The sequence below is a fragment of the Schistocerca serialis genome, chromosome 4 (assembly GCF_023864345.2).
Source record: "Schistocerca serialis cubense isolate TAMUIC-IGC-003099 chromosome 4, iqSchSeri2.2, whole genome shotgun sequence".
Classification (NCBI taxonomy): Eukaryota; Metazoa; Arthropoda; class Insecta; order Orthoptera; family Acrididae; genus Schistocerca; species Schistocerca serialis.
Window position 1 is genome coordinate 90,848,604 of NC_064641.1, and position 17,781 is coordinate 90,866,384.

General features: G+C 41.2%; 1 protein-coding gene across 1 annotated transcript; it reads left to right on the forward strand.

The window, feature by feature from the left end:
- The first annotated feature begins 12,074 nt into the window (after positions 1 to 12,074).
- LOC126474274 (cuticle protein 18.7-like) lies at positions 12,075 to 16,083 on the forward strand. The gene is made up of 3 exons (XM_050101739.1): positions 12,075 to 12,113; positions 13,854 to 14,156; positions 16,072 to 16,083. Exons 1-3 carry the CDS (start codon positions 12,102 to 12,104, stop codon positions 16,081 to 16,083), a joined length of 327 nt encoding a protein of 108 aa, XP_049957696.1. The 5' UTR covers positions 12,075 to 12,101.
- Positions 16,084 to 17,781: the final 1,698 nt, after the last annotated feature.

A 17,781-nucleotide genomic window follows, 5' to 3' on the forward strand; every position in this document is an offset into this window, starting at 1 on the left:
GCAGTCGAACATTTTCTGTATCCAGAAATACCCGTACAGGACCTGCAACATGTGGTCGTGCATTATCCTGCTGAAATATAGGGTTTCGCAGGGATCGAATGAAGGGTAGAGCCAGGGGTCGTAACACATCTGAAATGTAGCGTCCACTGTTCAAAGCGCCGCCAATGCGAACAAGGGGTGACCGAGAATTGTAACCAATGGCACCCCATGCCATCACGCCGGGTGATACGCCAGTATGGCGACGACGAATACACGCTTCCAATGTGTGTTCACCGCGATGACACCAAACACGGATGCGACCATCATGATGCTGTAAACAGAACCTGGATTCATCCGAAAAAATTACGTTTTGCCATTCGTGCAGCCAGGTTCGTCGTTGAGTACACCATCGCAGGCGCTGCTGTCTGTGATGCAGCGTCAAGGGTAACCGCAGCCATGGTCTCCGAGCTGATAGTCCATGCTGTTACAAACGTCGTCGAACTGTTTGTGCAGATGGTTGTTGTATTGGAAACGTCCCCATCTGTAGATGCATGGATCGGGACGTGGCTGCGCGATCCGTTACACCCATGCGGATAAGATGCCTGTCATCTCGACTGCTAGTGATTCGAGGCCATTGGGATCCAGCACGGCATTCCGTATTACCCTCCTGAACCCAGCGATTCCATATTCTCTTAACAGTCATTGGATCTCGACCAACGCGAACAGCAACGTCGCGATACGATAAACTGCAATCGCGATAGGCTACAATCCGACCTTTATCAAAGTCGGAAACGTGATGGAACGCATTTCTCCTCCTTACACGAGGCATCACAACAACGTTTCACCAGGCGACGCCGGTCAACTGCTGTTTGTGTATGAGAAATTGGTTGGAAACTTTATTCATGTCAGCACTTGGTATCTGTCGCCACCGGCGCCAACCTTGTGTGAATGCTCTGAAAAGCTAATCATTTGCATATCACAGCATCTACTTCCTGTCGGTTAAATTTCGCGTCAGTAGCACGTTATCTTCGTGGTGTAGCAATTTCGATGGCCAGTAGTGTCTACGAGGTCATCGAACGCGTAATTCGGTGCCTAAAGTGAAATGAAAACCTTTTAACGACGGTGTACTGGAAGGCTCTAGTACGGCAGGAGCAGAAGAATGAGTTATGGAACAATATAAACTCAGTAATATGAATAAGAGTGGAGAAAGTCTCAATGAGCTGCACAATAAATTCCAGTTTGTAAAAGAGAGTGCATTGTTCAAATTTCATAATACGACGAGGGAGACTTGAAGGAGACCAAGAAACATGGGAAGACATTCCCTGCATTCAAGATGAGACAGGATTTCCGGTATCAGATGCTGATGTCTAAGGCATACCCTGAAGCTGACAAGACTAAGATCAAAACTTAACGGTGACGAAGAGTAACCTTTAATTCAAGTGAGGAAGAATCATTGTATGAAGATGTGCGATACTGAAGTATTGAGGAATGATGATGTGTTTTTGTTTTCTGTATGTACTGCGATAATGAATAACATAGTTAAGAATTTAAATAAAGAGGAACGAACAGGCTCCAAAAAAGGGTAATTGGGTAATTTGAACAAACCTATATAGGTTCAAGAAAAGCAACGACGTAACGATGAATTACAAAATAATAATGGAAAGGAAGCAAATACACAATATTTCACTTTGGAATGAAACCATAGCCCCTAGTTTGAGCGAGAAGTTTCCTATAATGTGCCTCTCGAGTGCAGCATTATATATCAGAGAATCTGCCGGGTAATCGGATGAGAATGTTATCGAGATGTTGGAGATGAGGTAGTACAAAAGGATTATACAAAATAATTACCCTGGTAATATAAGTAATTAATTATCGGTAACCCCTACATACGAAAGGACAGCATAATATGACATTTCGTAAGTATTTATGGAATACGTTCCATGAGAAAAGAGGGAATTGTAGAGGTCTAACATAGGATAAATCGCATATCTGAATACATACAACATGTAATTGACAAATATGGGTGTAAATTCTGTACTGAATTGATGAGGTTGGCAGAGGAGCTGTCGTCAGCCGCATAAAATCAGTCAGAAGACTGATGACCCTTGTGTAAAACTTGTACCCTCTTACTATGTACGTGACCTAATAAATGGCAAGTCGTTGTTGCTGTGTCTGATGAAGCAAGAAAGCAGTCTCACAACAGCAGAAGAAATTGCGATGAAATGGATCACAAGAACCTACCAGCGCGCATAACACGAAAATAAAAACTTATTGTTTATAGGACATCCTATTTGCCGTTGACTAAAGAGATTATGTATTTCTCAGTTGCAATTTCGGCCTTGAGGTTATTATCAAGTAGTAATGCAAAAGATTTTGCTTCAGCACTTTAAAATCTTCCTAGATGCGTTGAAACAAAAGCTTTTGCAGTGTCACTTGATGATGAACTTATGGCCTAAATTGTAATTGTGAAATAAATAATATCTACAATCAACGGCGAATATGATGTCCTTCAAAAAATTCTACGTGACTGGTAAACACAACCATGAAAGTTGAAAACTTATTGTTCTGAAATAACGGCTTCGAAGTCATAATGTGAATTTACCACTGAAAGTGTTCTTATATAACGCAGTGTGGTATGGAAAGAGCACATAGGTAGAAGAAAGAACGAAAGTGATACACAAGGTGCCCCGCGCCAAATATAGTGTTAGATAGGACAATACTCTCCAAACCTTTTAATCATTACAACTGACACGTTAACAAAATAATATCTGCTGACTGAAGTACCGATGTGAAACTACAGATATTAGCATTAGGAAAGTCAGTGTCTCGCAATAGTTCACTGTGTTAGTCTAAGTTCGATTTGAAGTATAGATTCCTTCTCATGACTTTCGATGATTGCTAAAGATCCTCCAATAGGACATGCATATTTCATGTTTTATTTATTCCAGTGCGTCAAATGATGTTTTATAGCAGCTTAGTAGTAGTGTTTTCTGCTATACTTATTTACCAGATATAGATAGCTCTAGGAACTACAGTTTTTGGATACTTGCAACAGATACTCTGCAGCCAGTTGCCGAAGATACCTCGAAGAAAACGTTTTTACAAAAAGTAACGTCGCAGTGGAGTGGTGAAGTCAACCAGCACGGAGAGCAGAAAAAAACAATTCACACATCACATGCGTTTTCGAAAATATTTTCAGCAGAATAGTATCCTACCTGATCCACAATAAATCATAGGATTTCAGAAGAGTTCCACAGCTGAGAATACCATTTATAAGTTCCCTCACTAAATTTTACAAGTTTTAAATACCCAGGTAATATTTTCTGTAGCCTATCTAAGGCATTTACCTGTGTGAATCACAATATACTCCTAGATAAGCTGGGATTTTATGAAATTGTTGGTATGAGCAATCTGAGGATAATGTCATACCTAACGAGGGAAATTCAAAAAGGTGCACTTAGTAAGTCAGCCAATGTATAGGGGAGATTTTTGTGAGTGGGGGTAAATCACTTACGAGGTTCCACAAGGTTCAAACTTACATCTACTATAGTTCTTAATTTTTATAAACAACCTTTCATTAAACATACAACAAGCAGGATTATTTATCTATTTTAGATGACTATAGTGTTGCAAACAATCGAACACGCATAGAGCAACATAAAAATGGCAAATACTGTTCTTAAGTATGTTACAGAATATCTTTTGCAAATAGTCTCACTCTACATTTCAGAACTTATACACTTTTTCAAATACAAACTTACTATACTATTGCGAAATGTAAAAAATGGTGATGAAATAGTAAAGAGAATGGAAAATTTAAGTGTCCGTATTGATGGGAACTTAATGTACGAAACACATTTTTGAGCTATGAAGAAAATCGCTACGGTTCCATTTCAAATCGTTGAAAATCTTGGGTAGAGAAAAGTAAGCAAATAAGTAGATTTTATGTACGTTCATTCAACAACGTTGTGTGGAATAATGTTCTGAAGTAGCCAATCTTTAACAAATAAAGCCTTCATTTCATAAAAAATTCTGTAAGAATAAAATTGTTTAGAGAATTAGACATTTTGACTACTGTTTCACAGCGTATATTCTTTCATAAACTACTTTGTAAATAATACGCTACTGTTTAATGGGAACAATAATGTTCGAAATGACAGAACAAAATGTACATTCAGTACTCCATATTGAGGCTATTTTTAGCGAAATGGAACTGCACTGTGCTACCACCAAAAATTTTTTTTTCACTTGCCTAGTGATATAAAATGTCTGGCAGACACAAAATCAAAATTTTCAAATAAAATGTCAGATTTTCTCCTCGAAAATACGTCTCATTTTTGTAGTATTTCTATGTACCTCAAATGCTAAGACTGGTGGTTGTTCACTACTCATTCACATATGTTTTTTGTTTAAAAATACCTCGTAAATAGTCAGCATAGAATTATATTTACATACACATGTATAACACGAAAGTGGAATAATTCGTTCCACATCTGTACGATAGAGAGTATAGCTAATCCATGAAACGTAAAACTAGCTAACGTTATTATGGAACCATAGTAGTCTAGATATCTCGTAATCTATTGCTTATGCAGCATTATTTGCTGTTCAAGTATGGTTTATGAAATTATTCAAAATAAATTTGTTAATTGTAGACTGTGTAAGAAAGCTACCATATTTTATTGTCAAATTATTTAACGATTAGGTTGTAGGTTAACTTCGTGAAGGACAGGAGATACTGCTGCGCTGAGCAGTACTTAATAAGATTGGCTATAGTATCAACTGACTTCTTGTGGCACCATCTGAGAGTCCACTTGGTTCAAATGGCTCTGAGCACCATGGGACTTAACTGCTGAGGTCATCAGTCCCCTAGAACTTAGAACTACTTAAACCTAACTAACCTAAGGACATCACACACATCCATGCCCGAGGCAGGATTCGAACCTGCTACCGTAGCCCGCTAGGCCACTCCGGCCGGCTGAGAGTCCACTATTGTCAGGAGAGGCACTGAAACACTTCAAGTGCTCATCAGCTTAAGTACAACGCACCCAATGTTTAGAACAATTCGGGGCTATCCAATTGGCCTGTGTATACTTCAAATGACAGCTAGGCAATTATTACCCATCAAATAAATGAGCACACGTATTATTCGCAAAATAGACAAAAATGTAAAAATATAATTTCCATTCGAATTTCTGCTGCCAGCCGTAGGTTTTCACGGCTCGGCGTATCTGCGGGTTAGCTTGCACGGGTGTAGACGGCGGTGGCTGCAGCGCTGTAGCAGACAACAGACTCCGCCCCTGAATGGCTGCAGACCCGCGAAACAGATCCATCGCAGCAACTGTTCATGACCTTGCTACTACTGACTGCGCTACCTTGTGGTCAATGCCGCAAGTTCGTCAACCGTTCGTCTGGAGCGACATTATCAACAATCCCTGTTTCAAAGATCTAATCCAAAACAACTTATTACTACACTCTTGTCTAATTTTACGTTTTAAATAAAGTACTGGAAAATATTTGAAGATCATCATCATTTGAGGTCAATGTCACACTACTCGCAAATATATTACTTATTTTTTAGAACTTTTGTTATATATTTATCATCGGTCGAGTGTGTGTGTGTGTGTGTGTGTGTGTGTGTGTGTGTGTGTGTGTAGTGCGAGGTGGCAGTAGAGATTCTACTGAAGTATGTACAGGTTTTCTTTTTTTTTCAGAGTAATATCCAAAATTCCTCCTCCATTTTAGGTCTGTCATAACTGTCATCAAAGTTCAAAGTCAGAAATATAAATTTTGTCATAGTAAATAAAATTATGGAACACTATAAATACAAAGCACGTTCAAGACAAGAAAAACTACCTGAGAAATTTCTTCGGCTGTTTGTTGAGAATTGATTTAGTTATTGATGTAGTTTACTGTCCAATGTCGCTAAACCGCGTATAATTAATTATATCAGCGCCCCAAAGACGTTGAAACCTTACAGTCGGAATTCGATTTCTGTTAATGACGAGGTGTAAAGTAGGCTGTCTTACGATAATCATCCAAACATTAGAAATGTACAGTAACTTTTGAATCTTTATTTACCTATTCGTGTCCAGACGGGGAAGAGAATACCAACCATCTGGATTTTAGGTGCACTTTCTTAACCTTATTGAAGGTACATTTTTAAAGCTGCGTTTATCAAGAACCAATAATTGAGCACTTGGCGATAAACATTGTAAAAGAATTTGACACTTTATAAGAGCTTCTTTATATGCTGACAGGGGGATACGAGGGCTTCAACACTATTTGGTTAAAATACGTCTTGGCATAATGTAGTGTCTGGAGTCTACTGAAACTCCCTACAGCTTTAATATACTTCACGACCTTGGTGGAATGGATGCAATTACAGCACCGATTACGTTCGGGATCGGCTGTAATATCGTGTGGTGGCATCTCGTGTCATGTGATTTCCTCATTTAGTGAAGTGAAACTTATACTGGTTAGTAACTCGGCCTGAAAGGTCTTCATGAAGAATTTTCGCAAGGGTCTTCCGTCTCTTTAGTTATGTTAATGTCCACATTAGCGCTATGTGTCTGTGTAGTATCAGCAACACGTTTATAACATGATTGGAGGTAAAATCTGTTTATATTTAAGTTTGAAATTATATGTCTGTTCGCAAGCTTCAACAGTGACCTCTAGTAAGTTATATGTGTAATATGTAAAGATATTTAGAATTCTAGCGGATAAATGATGTTGAGTTTAGATTAACAAAAAATTTTGTAAATTGTGGGATGGACTGGAGTTGATATGAAATTGCTTCCAGACGACGCTCTATGTAACTAAAGGAGATTTATCAATGAGCACCACCCAGTATGTAATAATTAATTACTATTTCTATTCCAAAGCTTCTTTAGTACCGGTGTTAACTTTGACCAGTAATAAAATGTCGAAGGTGATCACTAAATTTCCATCATTGGCAAATATGTGACTCGAAAATATTTTCTGTACTTATTTAACGTCTTTACAACCTTTTTGTATTACAACTGTACATTTTTTCGTGTTGTTTCATTTTCAGTTCTGAACGTATCAGTTACAAAATGTGATGGAACACGGCTCAGAGATCGGTGGCACCAAATAAGATGACACAATGTGGAATTAGCCTTTAACTGCTATAGTAACAATTCTATGAAGAAAAGCAAAACGTCATATTACAGTCATCAGTGATTATTTGAGTGGAAAGAGGAAAATCCGAAAGTCGGCCACAGACACTGAGAAAATAATTTCTTCAGTAAAATGATTTGCAGGAAGGCTGTATATACTATGACTCTGGGAAGTCCAAAAGCAATCTACCATTATAGGATAACAAAAATGGACACCAGGTCATCCACACCAGTCTCTGATAACACGAAACACAGATCCCTTAAACCCAATTAACATACTGCGGAAGTTAATCACACAGGGTAATATCAAAATTATGTAAAGATGAGTAGGTATTGGTATGGTTTGATTCATTAGAAAACATGTCTCGTTTTTCCCCAAAACAGAGACAATTTAGTTTCGACAGTGCGACTTCTGAGAGGATGTTCAGGGTTGATCGCAAAAATTTCTTTCATTATAAGTACTTTCCTTCCCCTGTGGAATATAAGCCTGGTTATCGTAACCAATAACCTAGGCTTTCGAGTGGCTGCATCAGTCTGATACGTATGACCTGTTGTAATGGGCATTCGGACTCAGAAGTAATTCCTTAAGAGATGAGATTCCTAGAATAGACGATTTGATGAACAAATATTCTTAAATTAGTTTCCATTTTAATATTGTCTCTGTGTGTCAATGACTTTACTATAGACTTTTTTGCAATTCCCTTTGTTTATTGTATTTTCGTATTAGCTAGCTGTATTCACTAATAAGTGTCTTCATTACTGTTCTGCACACTGAATTTTCATTACTCTTCAATGACACTTCAAGTGTTCCTGATGAAACCCATATATTCAAATATAGCCTTCAACATTTTATTATGTACAAGAGTCCTTCATAGCAGCTTCATGACTTTTACCTATACTATACTACTGATTTTATAGACTATGGCTAATCTCTTGATTTCATCTTTATTTTTTACGAGAACGCTCGGAATAAGGAGTTAAGTATATTATTGATTAAAAACAGACTAAGTTGCAATTTTAGTTATTTTATTTTTCAACTACGCGTTTCGCCTTATTTAGGCATCTTCCGGTTGATCTTAATTTGGTATTTCTTAGATCGATCCTTTAAACAGTGTTTCCAAAGGGCATCGTCGAATACATCAGGCCAACATCGCCTTCGTTAAACTCAGTAAAAACTTTTCTAGATGGACGCGAGTGACTGAGTTACTGAGTTTAACGAAGGCGATGTTGGCCTGATGTATTCGACGATGCCCTTTGGCTACACTGTCTAAAGGATCGTTTTAAGAAATACCAAATTAAGATCAACCTGAAGATGCCTAAATAAGGCGAAACGCGTAGTTGAAAAATAAAAAAAATAAAAAAATAAATTGCAACCAAGACTGTTTTTAGCCAATAATGTTAAGCAGTGGTTTGCTGTATGCCACATATGGATTGGAGTTAAGAATAGCTGAGTGCCATACTTAGTAGGCTTCATGGACACGGAGAAACAATACAGAAAATACATACATATATGAAATTTAAGACGTAGATCCTTGTAGTAAATGACCATATACAGGGTGTATATTTATTGGATAAGAACCAAACGTTGTACAGATATCATACCTATTTCATTTTTAAGAGAAACCCTGAAAGTGTTTTTTTCGTGTATACCAACTAAGCGTAGGTTGGTACTTTGCCGATAACCAGCGCTAGTCGCAAACATAACGAGTTCAGGTGCGGAGCGAGCTTTCTGTGTGTTGGAGTTCGACAAAAACAAGTGTGCTACAGCTGTTCAACGGATGTTTAGAACCAATTACGGTAAGAAGACACCAACAAGGACGACCATTTATCGCTGGCACAACAAATTCGTTACGACGGGTTGGTTGTGCCCGGCAAAGAGAAGCGGACGTCCCAGTGTGAGTGAAGTGAATATGGAGCGCGTACTGTCACTGGATATTCCTACTCGGACGTGTTGCAGCAATGGCTGATGCCTCACATACAGTCGGACTCTCCGTTCATCTTTCAGCAGGAAGGGGCTCCACCTCATTTTCATCGTGAAGTTAGTGGGTACCTGAACACGGAGCTGCCGCATCGATGGATCGGCCGTGCTACAGAAGGAGACAGCAGTTTCATGAACTGGGCCTCCCCGACCGCCAGATCTCACTCCGTCTGACTTTTTTCTGTGGGGACATATGAAAGGTCTGATGTATGTACCGCCTCTACCACGTGATGTAGCAGAGCTCCAGGAGAGAATACGGGAAGCGACTGCCACAGTTGACGATGCCATGCTAGGATGGGTATGGCAAGAATTCGATTACCGTATTGACATCTGGTGGGTCACTTTTGGTTCGCGTATCGAATGTTTGTAAAAAAAAAAAAAAAAAAAAAAAAAAAAAAAAAAAAAAAAAAAAAAAAAACCTTTCCGAGTTTCTCTTCAAAATGCAGTATGTATAACATCTGTACAATGTTCAGTTCTTGTGCAATAAATAATTGAAAGAGTTCCCGGACTTTATGTACCATAATTACTTCCAAATAATGAAACAGCATGAAATGAAACAGCATAAAAGATACTTTCCTCCTACAAATGTTTTGTTATTCAGTACTGACTGCTAGAGTAACAGCTAGTTGCATACTCCAAGGAATATCATGTACACATAAAACTCACAGTGACTAATAACATGTTACTTAATTCGAAACCCTAATAGAATGTTTATGTCACTAACTTTATATCTGATACTATGTGTTCTAAATATTACCTGGCAAAAAGCTCTCAAGAAATTGACCTGGTTGCTGCACCGTCGTCTTTACACGCGAGAAATGTGTGTGTGTGTGTGTATGTGTGTGTGTGTGTTTGGGGAAGAGGGGGGGGGGGAATTGAGGGGTGAGTAATAACAGCACTCCTGTCTTATTACAAGTGGTGCATTCGCATATTACATATATATACTCCGTTGCCCTACGTACCATACAAATTAAACATTGAACGGCACTTAAGAGAGGATCCTCGCTCACTTTGAGGCATGCGTGCACGAATCAACATTCAGTCTCAGTTAACCACTGTTCACTTAAATTGTTGCGTTTACTCGTATTGTAATTGGTCTGAGACAGTATCTTATCGTTCAATCATTTCAGTCTGGACCATCGCATGTTACGAAGTGATCAACATTTCCAACGCTGTTGCAAGTGCTACAACATCGAAAAAATGTTGTTTGAAATTTCTACAGGACTTGGTCATAAGCACAGTACGTTACAACTGAAATTAAACGATTAGTTTAGGAAAGCACAAGATTTTTTTGTATCTACAGAGGTTGCAAGCGGTGTGTATACCCACCTCATTGTTATGGCAGCATAGGTGTATTCAGATATCTCAGATGCTTACGAGAAACGATACATGACTGTATAAGTTAAGTTTAGTAGCCGCTCTAGATTAGCCGAGCTGTCTAAGGCGCTGCAGTCATGGACTGTGCGGCTGTTCCCGGCGGAGGTTCGAGTCCTCCCTCGGGCATGTGTGTGTGTGTGTGTGTGTGTGTGTGTTTGTCCTTAGGATGATTTAGTTTAAGTAGTGTGTACGCTTAGGGACTGGTGACCTTAGCAGTTGAGCCCCACAATATTTCACACACATTTTTTTTAAGTTTCGTAGAGACTTTGAAAAGCTTTGAACCTATTAAATGAACTACGTCATAGCTAGGACTAAATGTTGTATCCAGCGCCGTATGAAATTAAACTACATCCCAAACTGTAAGATCTTATACTACTTAACTAGCACTCTATAAGTTAGCGGATAGCCATGTCTAATACAAATAATAGTTCTACTACAGCTGGAAGTGTCTAATTCCCAGTTATTTAATATTACGAAAAATATACCACTCACTAGTAACGGCTGACGCTCGATTTTGCTATGATGAATTCCACGTGAGAGTGCCGCGGAAGAGATGACTAGAGGTCAGAACTGACCACGAATGATGATAATTGTGATGGTTTACACTCCTCCGCGGCACGTGATTAGTGCATTATGGCAAGTAGTCGAATCTGAAACCGTACTCTGCGTTTGGATTGACACGTTCTTGTCGTCCGGTACGGCCACGCTTCAAAGCCTATCCTCGAACCCCGTATTCCAATGTGTGCCTCACGAGCACTCATCATGGTAAAAATAATGGAAATTGGTAGCACTGAAACCCGTGCTGCAGCGTGACATCGTATCAAGACATACTAACGCTACAGCCAAACATTAAGCTAACACTTAAAACATATTCCTGGTTATCATAAAGCGATAAAATGGGTTCCGTGGAGAAACTCAACATTAGTAGCGAATTGGAGTGTGTATTGGAGCTTCATAGAGGCAACAAACACTCTATAAGGTGATGTTGCGTTTCTCCAACTAACTCATTCGACCACAGCATAATATCCCGGAATATTCTAATAATTTTGACGTTTCCGGACCTGAAAATTGACGCTGTTCACACCGAGCTGCGTCATCTCTCTTACTCCGGTACTCGTGTCATCCCCATTCCTTTCGGTGGCACAGAGTGGCGCAAGCAAGTTGTTACACAGTGTTTCTCGTAACAGAATACACATGACGCACTAAGTATTAACGACTGATAGACGAAGACGACAGCACTACCCAAACGTCGCAGCCCGAACGTCGAAGCTGCACTGCGCGCCGGAGATCGCTTACGGACCACACGAACTGAAGTGGAGTGCCGCTCACGATTTGGATACTGCACACCGCTTGCGTGGACGGAAGCCAGACGAGTATTTCGCAGGCCGGGAGTTGCGTCCGCGGCTAGTGCGGAGCTTGCCAACGCACGCCTTTCACTCCGGTTGTCTAGCCTAGGCGACCCAATAGTACACGCCCAAAGAGGACACCGCGGAAGGTCGACCGCAGACGCCGCACCACGCCACTTTCACGAGCCGCTGCCCATAGCGAAGCTCGGTATAAATAGCGGTCATCCGCGGAGGGAGAGCACAGTCCAGCAGCAGCAACAGCAGCAGCAGACGTCGACAAACATGAAGCTTCTGGTGAGTGAGAGCGATATGCGGGAATGCAGGATCGAAGACAATGCTTCGTGCTGAAACCTCCTGGCAGATTATAACTGAGTGCCGGATCGAGACTCGAACTCGGGACCTTTGCCTTTGCGTTTCGCTGGCAAGTCGACGTGGGGCACCTTCCCGCGAAAGGCAAAGGTATTGAGTTCGAGTCTCGGTTCAGCATACGGTTTTAATCTGCCAGGATGTTTCATATCAGCTCATACTCCGCAGAAGAGTGAAAATTCCATGCTGAAAGCTTTATGCTGTTGTAGAATCCTTATAAATATTGTCAATTTTTCAGTATCCCTGCTCAATCTGGGAGTGGTGAGATAGGCGTGTTCCATGCGGAAGGCAGGCAGTTACTATCTGCCTTCCGCATGGAACACGCCTATCTCACCACTCACTAATAGTGTTAGGCACATACGCTTGAAGTCAAGAAGTATGGGTCTGAAGATGATGTTGTAACAACATCGAAACTAGTCGCACAATAAAACCAACACCTTAATACAACTGACGTCCCAAATGGTCCATTTCAATTATGGATATACGAAGATCACCTTTTTTGTTCACATATGCGTAGTTCTTATTCTGGTTTCTTCGTTGTTTAGCCAAGATTAAGAACAGTTCGTTTATAACGTTCCGATCGAAGGGAAGCAGTGAATAAGCGATTCGCTGTTATTTTAAAATAACCAGTATTTATGCGACGTCCGACCACCTTGGTTTGTGATCCTGTGGATTCTTAGATCAGTGTATCCGAATGTCATCAAAGAGGTAACAACTTATTTTGTCCAGCATCCTTGCCTGTTTCGATTTTGTTCCTCACCTCAACATGATTTTACGTTCTTTTCTTCTGCCACCTTTACCTGCATTGGTTTGGACAGTATGTCTCTTCGTATGGAAACCGTGCACTGCTTAATAGCTGATTTGTCATTTCGTGCAAAAAGCCTGTAGTTTCAAAATGCGCATGGCTATAGTTTCATTATTTCTTTTATTCTCTTCTAGCTTCTACGAATACTACTTAACTTCGAATCCCTCTTTTAATCTCGTTTGTGAACAGCTTTTGCAATGCACTGAGTTTTTTTTGCATATCTCACCAGAATACATTTTATGCTGTGCGTTCTAAACTCAAAGTGACTGGTAGTACACATTAGATAGACAGACTCGATAAATGCTACCTGAGTCTGGACTCTAGATATCCTCCTGCTTTCTTCATCAAGGGAGATAGGCTGATAATTCGTCTCAGTGTAGATCCTGTTTTTCCAAATCTCTCAGCTTGATGCATAACGTCTTTCCTGTTGATCCTCTTATTACACTCACTGAGAATTAATTTGATGACACTTAGCTCACTCTTAGAATTTATTTATTTGGCTCTTCCTCCTTAAGTTTCTGACAGATGGACTCTACTTGTTTCTCAATTGGGTGTCAATTACCCTATTCACAGACTCATTAAACTCCCTTAGAATTCGTACAACGGATCCTCTTGGAATTTGTCTCTTCCACATCGAACGGTCGTTGGAACTGTAACACTTTCTGTATGTAACAGCTGCGTGTGATAACAAGGAAACGCAGCAAATACTGCCATGATAATACATGAATTTTTTAGCTTATTTACACTATAAATTAATTATTTCGCATATGGAAATTAGCACACAAGAAACAGAGGCGGCGAAATTCCACATGTGTTAGGGAAACTAGGTGCTTAACGTGCTCTGAAACTCCGTCTTCTTTCAGATCGTCCTGAGTGCTGTCGTGGCCGTGGCCCTGGCCAAGCCCGGCTTCCTGGGGGCGGGCGTCGCCGCCCCCGCCTACGCCGCAGGCCTCGCTGCCGCCGTCCAGCCCGCTCCCGTCTACGTGGGCGGCATCCACCCCGGCCTCGCCGCCTACGGCCCGGCCAACATCGTAGTCGGTCCCGGCGGCTACAACCTGGACACCCCTGACGTGGCCGCCGCCAGGGGCGCCCACCTGGCCGCCGTCGCCCAGACGAGGGCCCGCGACGCCGCCATCAATGGCGCCGCCCTCGCTGCCGCCTCCGCCGCCGCCTACGGCGCCTATGCCGCCCCCGCTGTAGTAGCTGCCCCTGCCGTCGCCGCTGTCGCCCCCGCTGTCTATGGTGGTCCTGGGGCTGCCTTCCTGGCTGCAAAGGCTGCTTACCACGGTTAACCTGTCACAACCAAGGCTGTTCTGTTGGATTGCCAGAATGTGCCATTGTTCAAGGCCTTCGCACTACTTTGCCGCTCAAGAGGCTATTGTATTACTGACTGTTGTACAAATCTCTTCTAAATAAACCGATTTTTTTATTAATTTTGCCTGTCATGTTTTGATACACCATTCTATACGTTATTCAGCAATGAAGCACACATACAAAATCAAAGTATGAACGTTCAGTTGAGATTAGCAAAATGTGAAGGCCTAAACCGGCACACAGAGGAAGCTGGTAGTAATCAGAAATCATAGCAGCCAACAAAGCAATAGGCTAACACTTTCAGATTCCAGTTTTCCAATTTGTGGTTATTCTACCCAATAAGCAAAAATACACCATCAGACTCATAAGATTTCATGATAATCGGCCACGGTGTCGCCCTTTGCTAAATAACATGATTTGAATGCGATAGTGAGGTGAACGGGATCAGTAGATCACTCTACTTCGTGTTGTTACCGATACAGACTACGCAGCTGCTACTACCCGCTCAAGTAGCTCTGCAGTTAGCCTTTGGCGGTTGCGTGCACCACGTCCCAGTTGTCCCAGAAATGAACAATTCCTGCCTCTGATAAGAACTGAACGCGAGTCTTCTCACAAGGCAGACACGATGATTACTTAGCTTCGGAGGTGGACATTGTTAGACCCATAACGGAATGGATTTCGGTAAGTGTGTTGAATGTAACGTATCAAATTTATACAACTAAATATAGTCTCGATCAATCGAACGTCCTTATACCCAGTATAAGTGACATTCTGCAAGCATAACGATGTAATCAATATAAGAGGGCCATTCAGTAAGTATTGTAACACATTTTTTCTGAAAAACAGTTGGTTTTGTTCAGGATAGCAATACACGATACTATTTCCCACATTTTGGCTAAAAATCGCTATTTCTCAATATAATCTGCGTTCAACGTGACAGCCTTATACCACCTTACTGGGAGGATCTGTATGCCCACAGAAGGCCTTATAGCTAACATCTTGCAGTTCCAGTAACTTCTGTATCCACGTACTGCTTCGCGTAGAGCGCCTCCTCCATTGGGCTAAGCAGATGGGAGTCAGAAGGTGTGAGGTCTGGGGCTGTAAGGTGGATGAGGAAGAACAGCCCAGTGAAATTTTGTAAGCTACTCTCGGATGTGCAAACCGGTGTGAGGCCTAGCGTTGTCATGGAGAAAAAGACGTTCCTTTGCATGTTTGTGGCAACGAACATGCTGACGTCGTTTCTTAAATTTCCCAGGTCTGTGGGTGGCCGGTCGGCAGGCGGAAGATGGAACAGGGTTGCTCTGTCTTGTTGTGATGATAACAGACGCTTCACCGAACGACTCACCGTGATTTTGTTCACTGCCGAGGTTCTGTAGATGTTCCTCAGGTGTCTATGAGTATCTGTAATGCTCTGGTTTTCGGCCACAGGAAACTCAATGACAGGTCTCTGCCTGGAACGCACTTCCGTTACAGATGCCATTTCGAAGACTACGTTTAGCGCCATCAGCTACCGGTACCTCACGAAACTACAGGTGGTGAAGCAGGAATAAACCACGGTGACACACAAAAAATTACGAATTTTCTAAGCCGACTCTGGCCGAGAAAAACAATGGGTTGCATTACTTCACAAACGCCTCTCACAATTATAGAGAATGATTTTTGCATCTCAGTGAAACCAATATTTGCTAATAACGGTAGTCATTTTATTTAGATGAAGTTAAACACAATGTTCAGGTTGGTGTGCTGTGTTCTTTATGATCTATACAGGCTGGAGAGTGATAGTTAAGAGTGAGGGGCATAGGGGATTTGAAACAGAGCAAAGTTTCCAAGTAACAAATGGTCGGCGATGTATGATTGTAAAGCTATTGCAGAATTTAGAGCCAATCAGCGATAAACCCTGGTGTGTGCATTTAAGAATTCCTGTCATGCTTAACAGCGCCATTACTAGGTAAACTACTCGAAGGTAATGGTTTCAGTTAAACAGTCAAAGATAGGGAAACATTAAATTTTTATCCTTGGCTGGTTACATGAGACACGGATTAAAATCCTGGGGTATAAACTGAGGTAATGGACAAGTTCGCTGATTTGTGAAACTGCACAGTAAAGTTTCTACAAATTCTGCATTCCTTCCAAATTAATAATATAAATGTAGACCAGCTGTGGCTTGAATTCAAAGAAATAGTGTCAGCAGCAACTGAGAGATTTATACCAAACAAATTAACAAACGACGGAGCTGATCCTTGTTGGTACTCAAAACGGATCAGAACACTGTTGCAGACACAACGAAACGAACATGCCAAATTTAAAAAGAAGCTGAAACGTGGAACTTAGTAAAAGCAGGAAAGGTGTGGACGCGGCCTAATCAGTTACCGTTGGTTGCACAGAAAACACATACACTTTATTTTTTAAAAAACAGCACTGTGAACAATCATTTTTAAAGATTTTACTACACTGGCGGCTGAAAGCCTTATTAGAATATTGCAAGTTATTGTCGGCTGAAGGTCGCAAGTAATATTACACACAATAAACGGCCGAAGGCCTCATTAAGAAGGTTCAAAATTGTTCGTCGGCTGAAGGCCAGAAGCACTTTCAAAAATACACAACGGCTGAAGGTCTGAATTACCAATGAGGTGGACAATCACACTTTAAAAATACCAGAAACGCTTTTAACAGTCTTAATGTGTAACAAGTTATAGTGACGGCTGAAGGCCTTATCAAGACAGAACTGAAACTATTTGTCGGCTGAATGTCACAAGCAATGTTACAAACAATTAACGGCTGAAGGCCTGATTAAGAAAGGATTCGAAATGATTGGGGGCTGAAGGCCACAAGCAATTTTCAGAATACTCAACGGCTGAAGGCCTGAATTACAAGTAAGGAAGGCAGTTGCATGTTAAATTGCTAAAACCTTTCTAAAACAGTGTTAACGAACTGTAACAGGCTATAGTGACGGCTGCAGGCCTTATTAAGAGAAAATTGAAAATAATTTGTCAGCTGAAGGCCACAAACAGTGTTACAAACAATTAACGGCTGAAGGTCGGAATTACTAGTGGGAAAGGCAATGACATGTTAAATCATTAGCGTAAATTATAAACATTTATGAAAACTTCTCCAAATAAGACTGAGTGATTCACAGACAGTGCTCCCTGGATTGACCTGAGGAAGGTGACTACAGCTATGTAAGGTGTGTGACAGGCAGCCAAGGGTTGTACTAATGTAACAGGATGGCAGCTCACACTAGGGGTAGCTTAAGCGCCGACCGAACGATTAACCAATCCGCCTAACGTCCGATCACCGGTACAACGATGGAATATCTTTAGGCAAGGGCGAAGAGACTGACAGCACCACGTCTTCAGAAACACACTCAAGACCGAAGAAAACACTAGAGCCAAGGTAGACCTCCAAAAAACATATGCACAGTACAATTCAAGAGGCTGTCGAACTACACGCCATGTCGGACAGCATCAACACAACGAG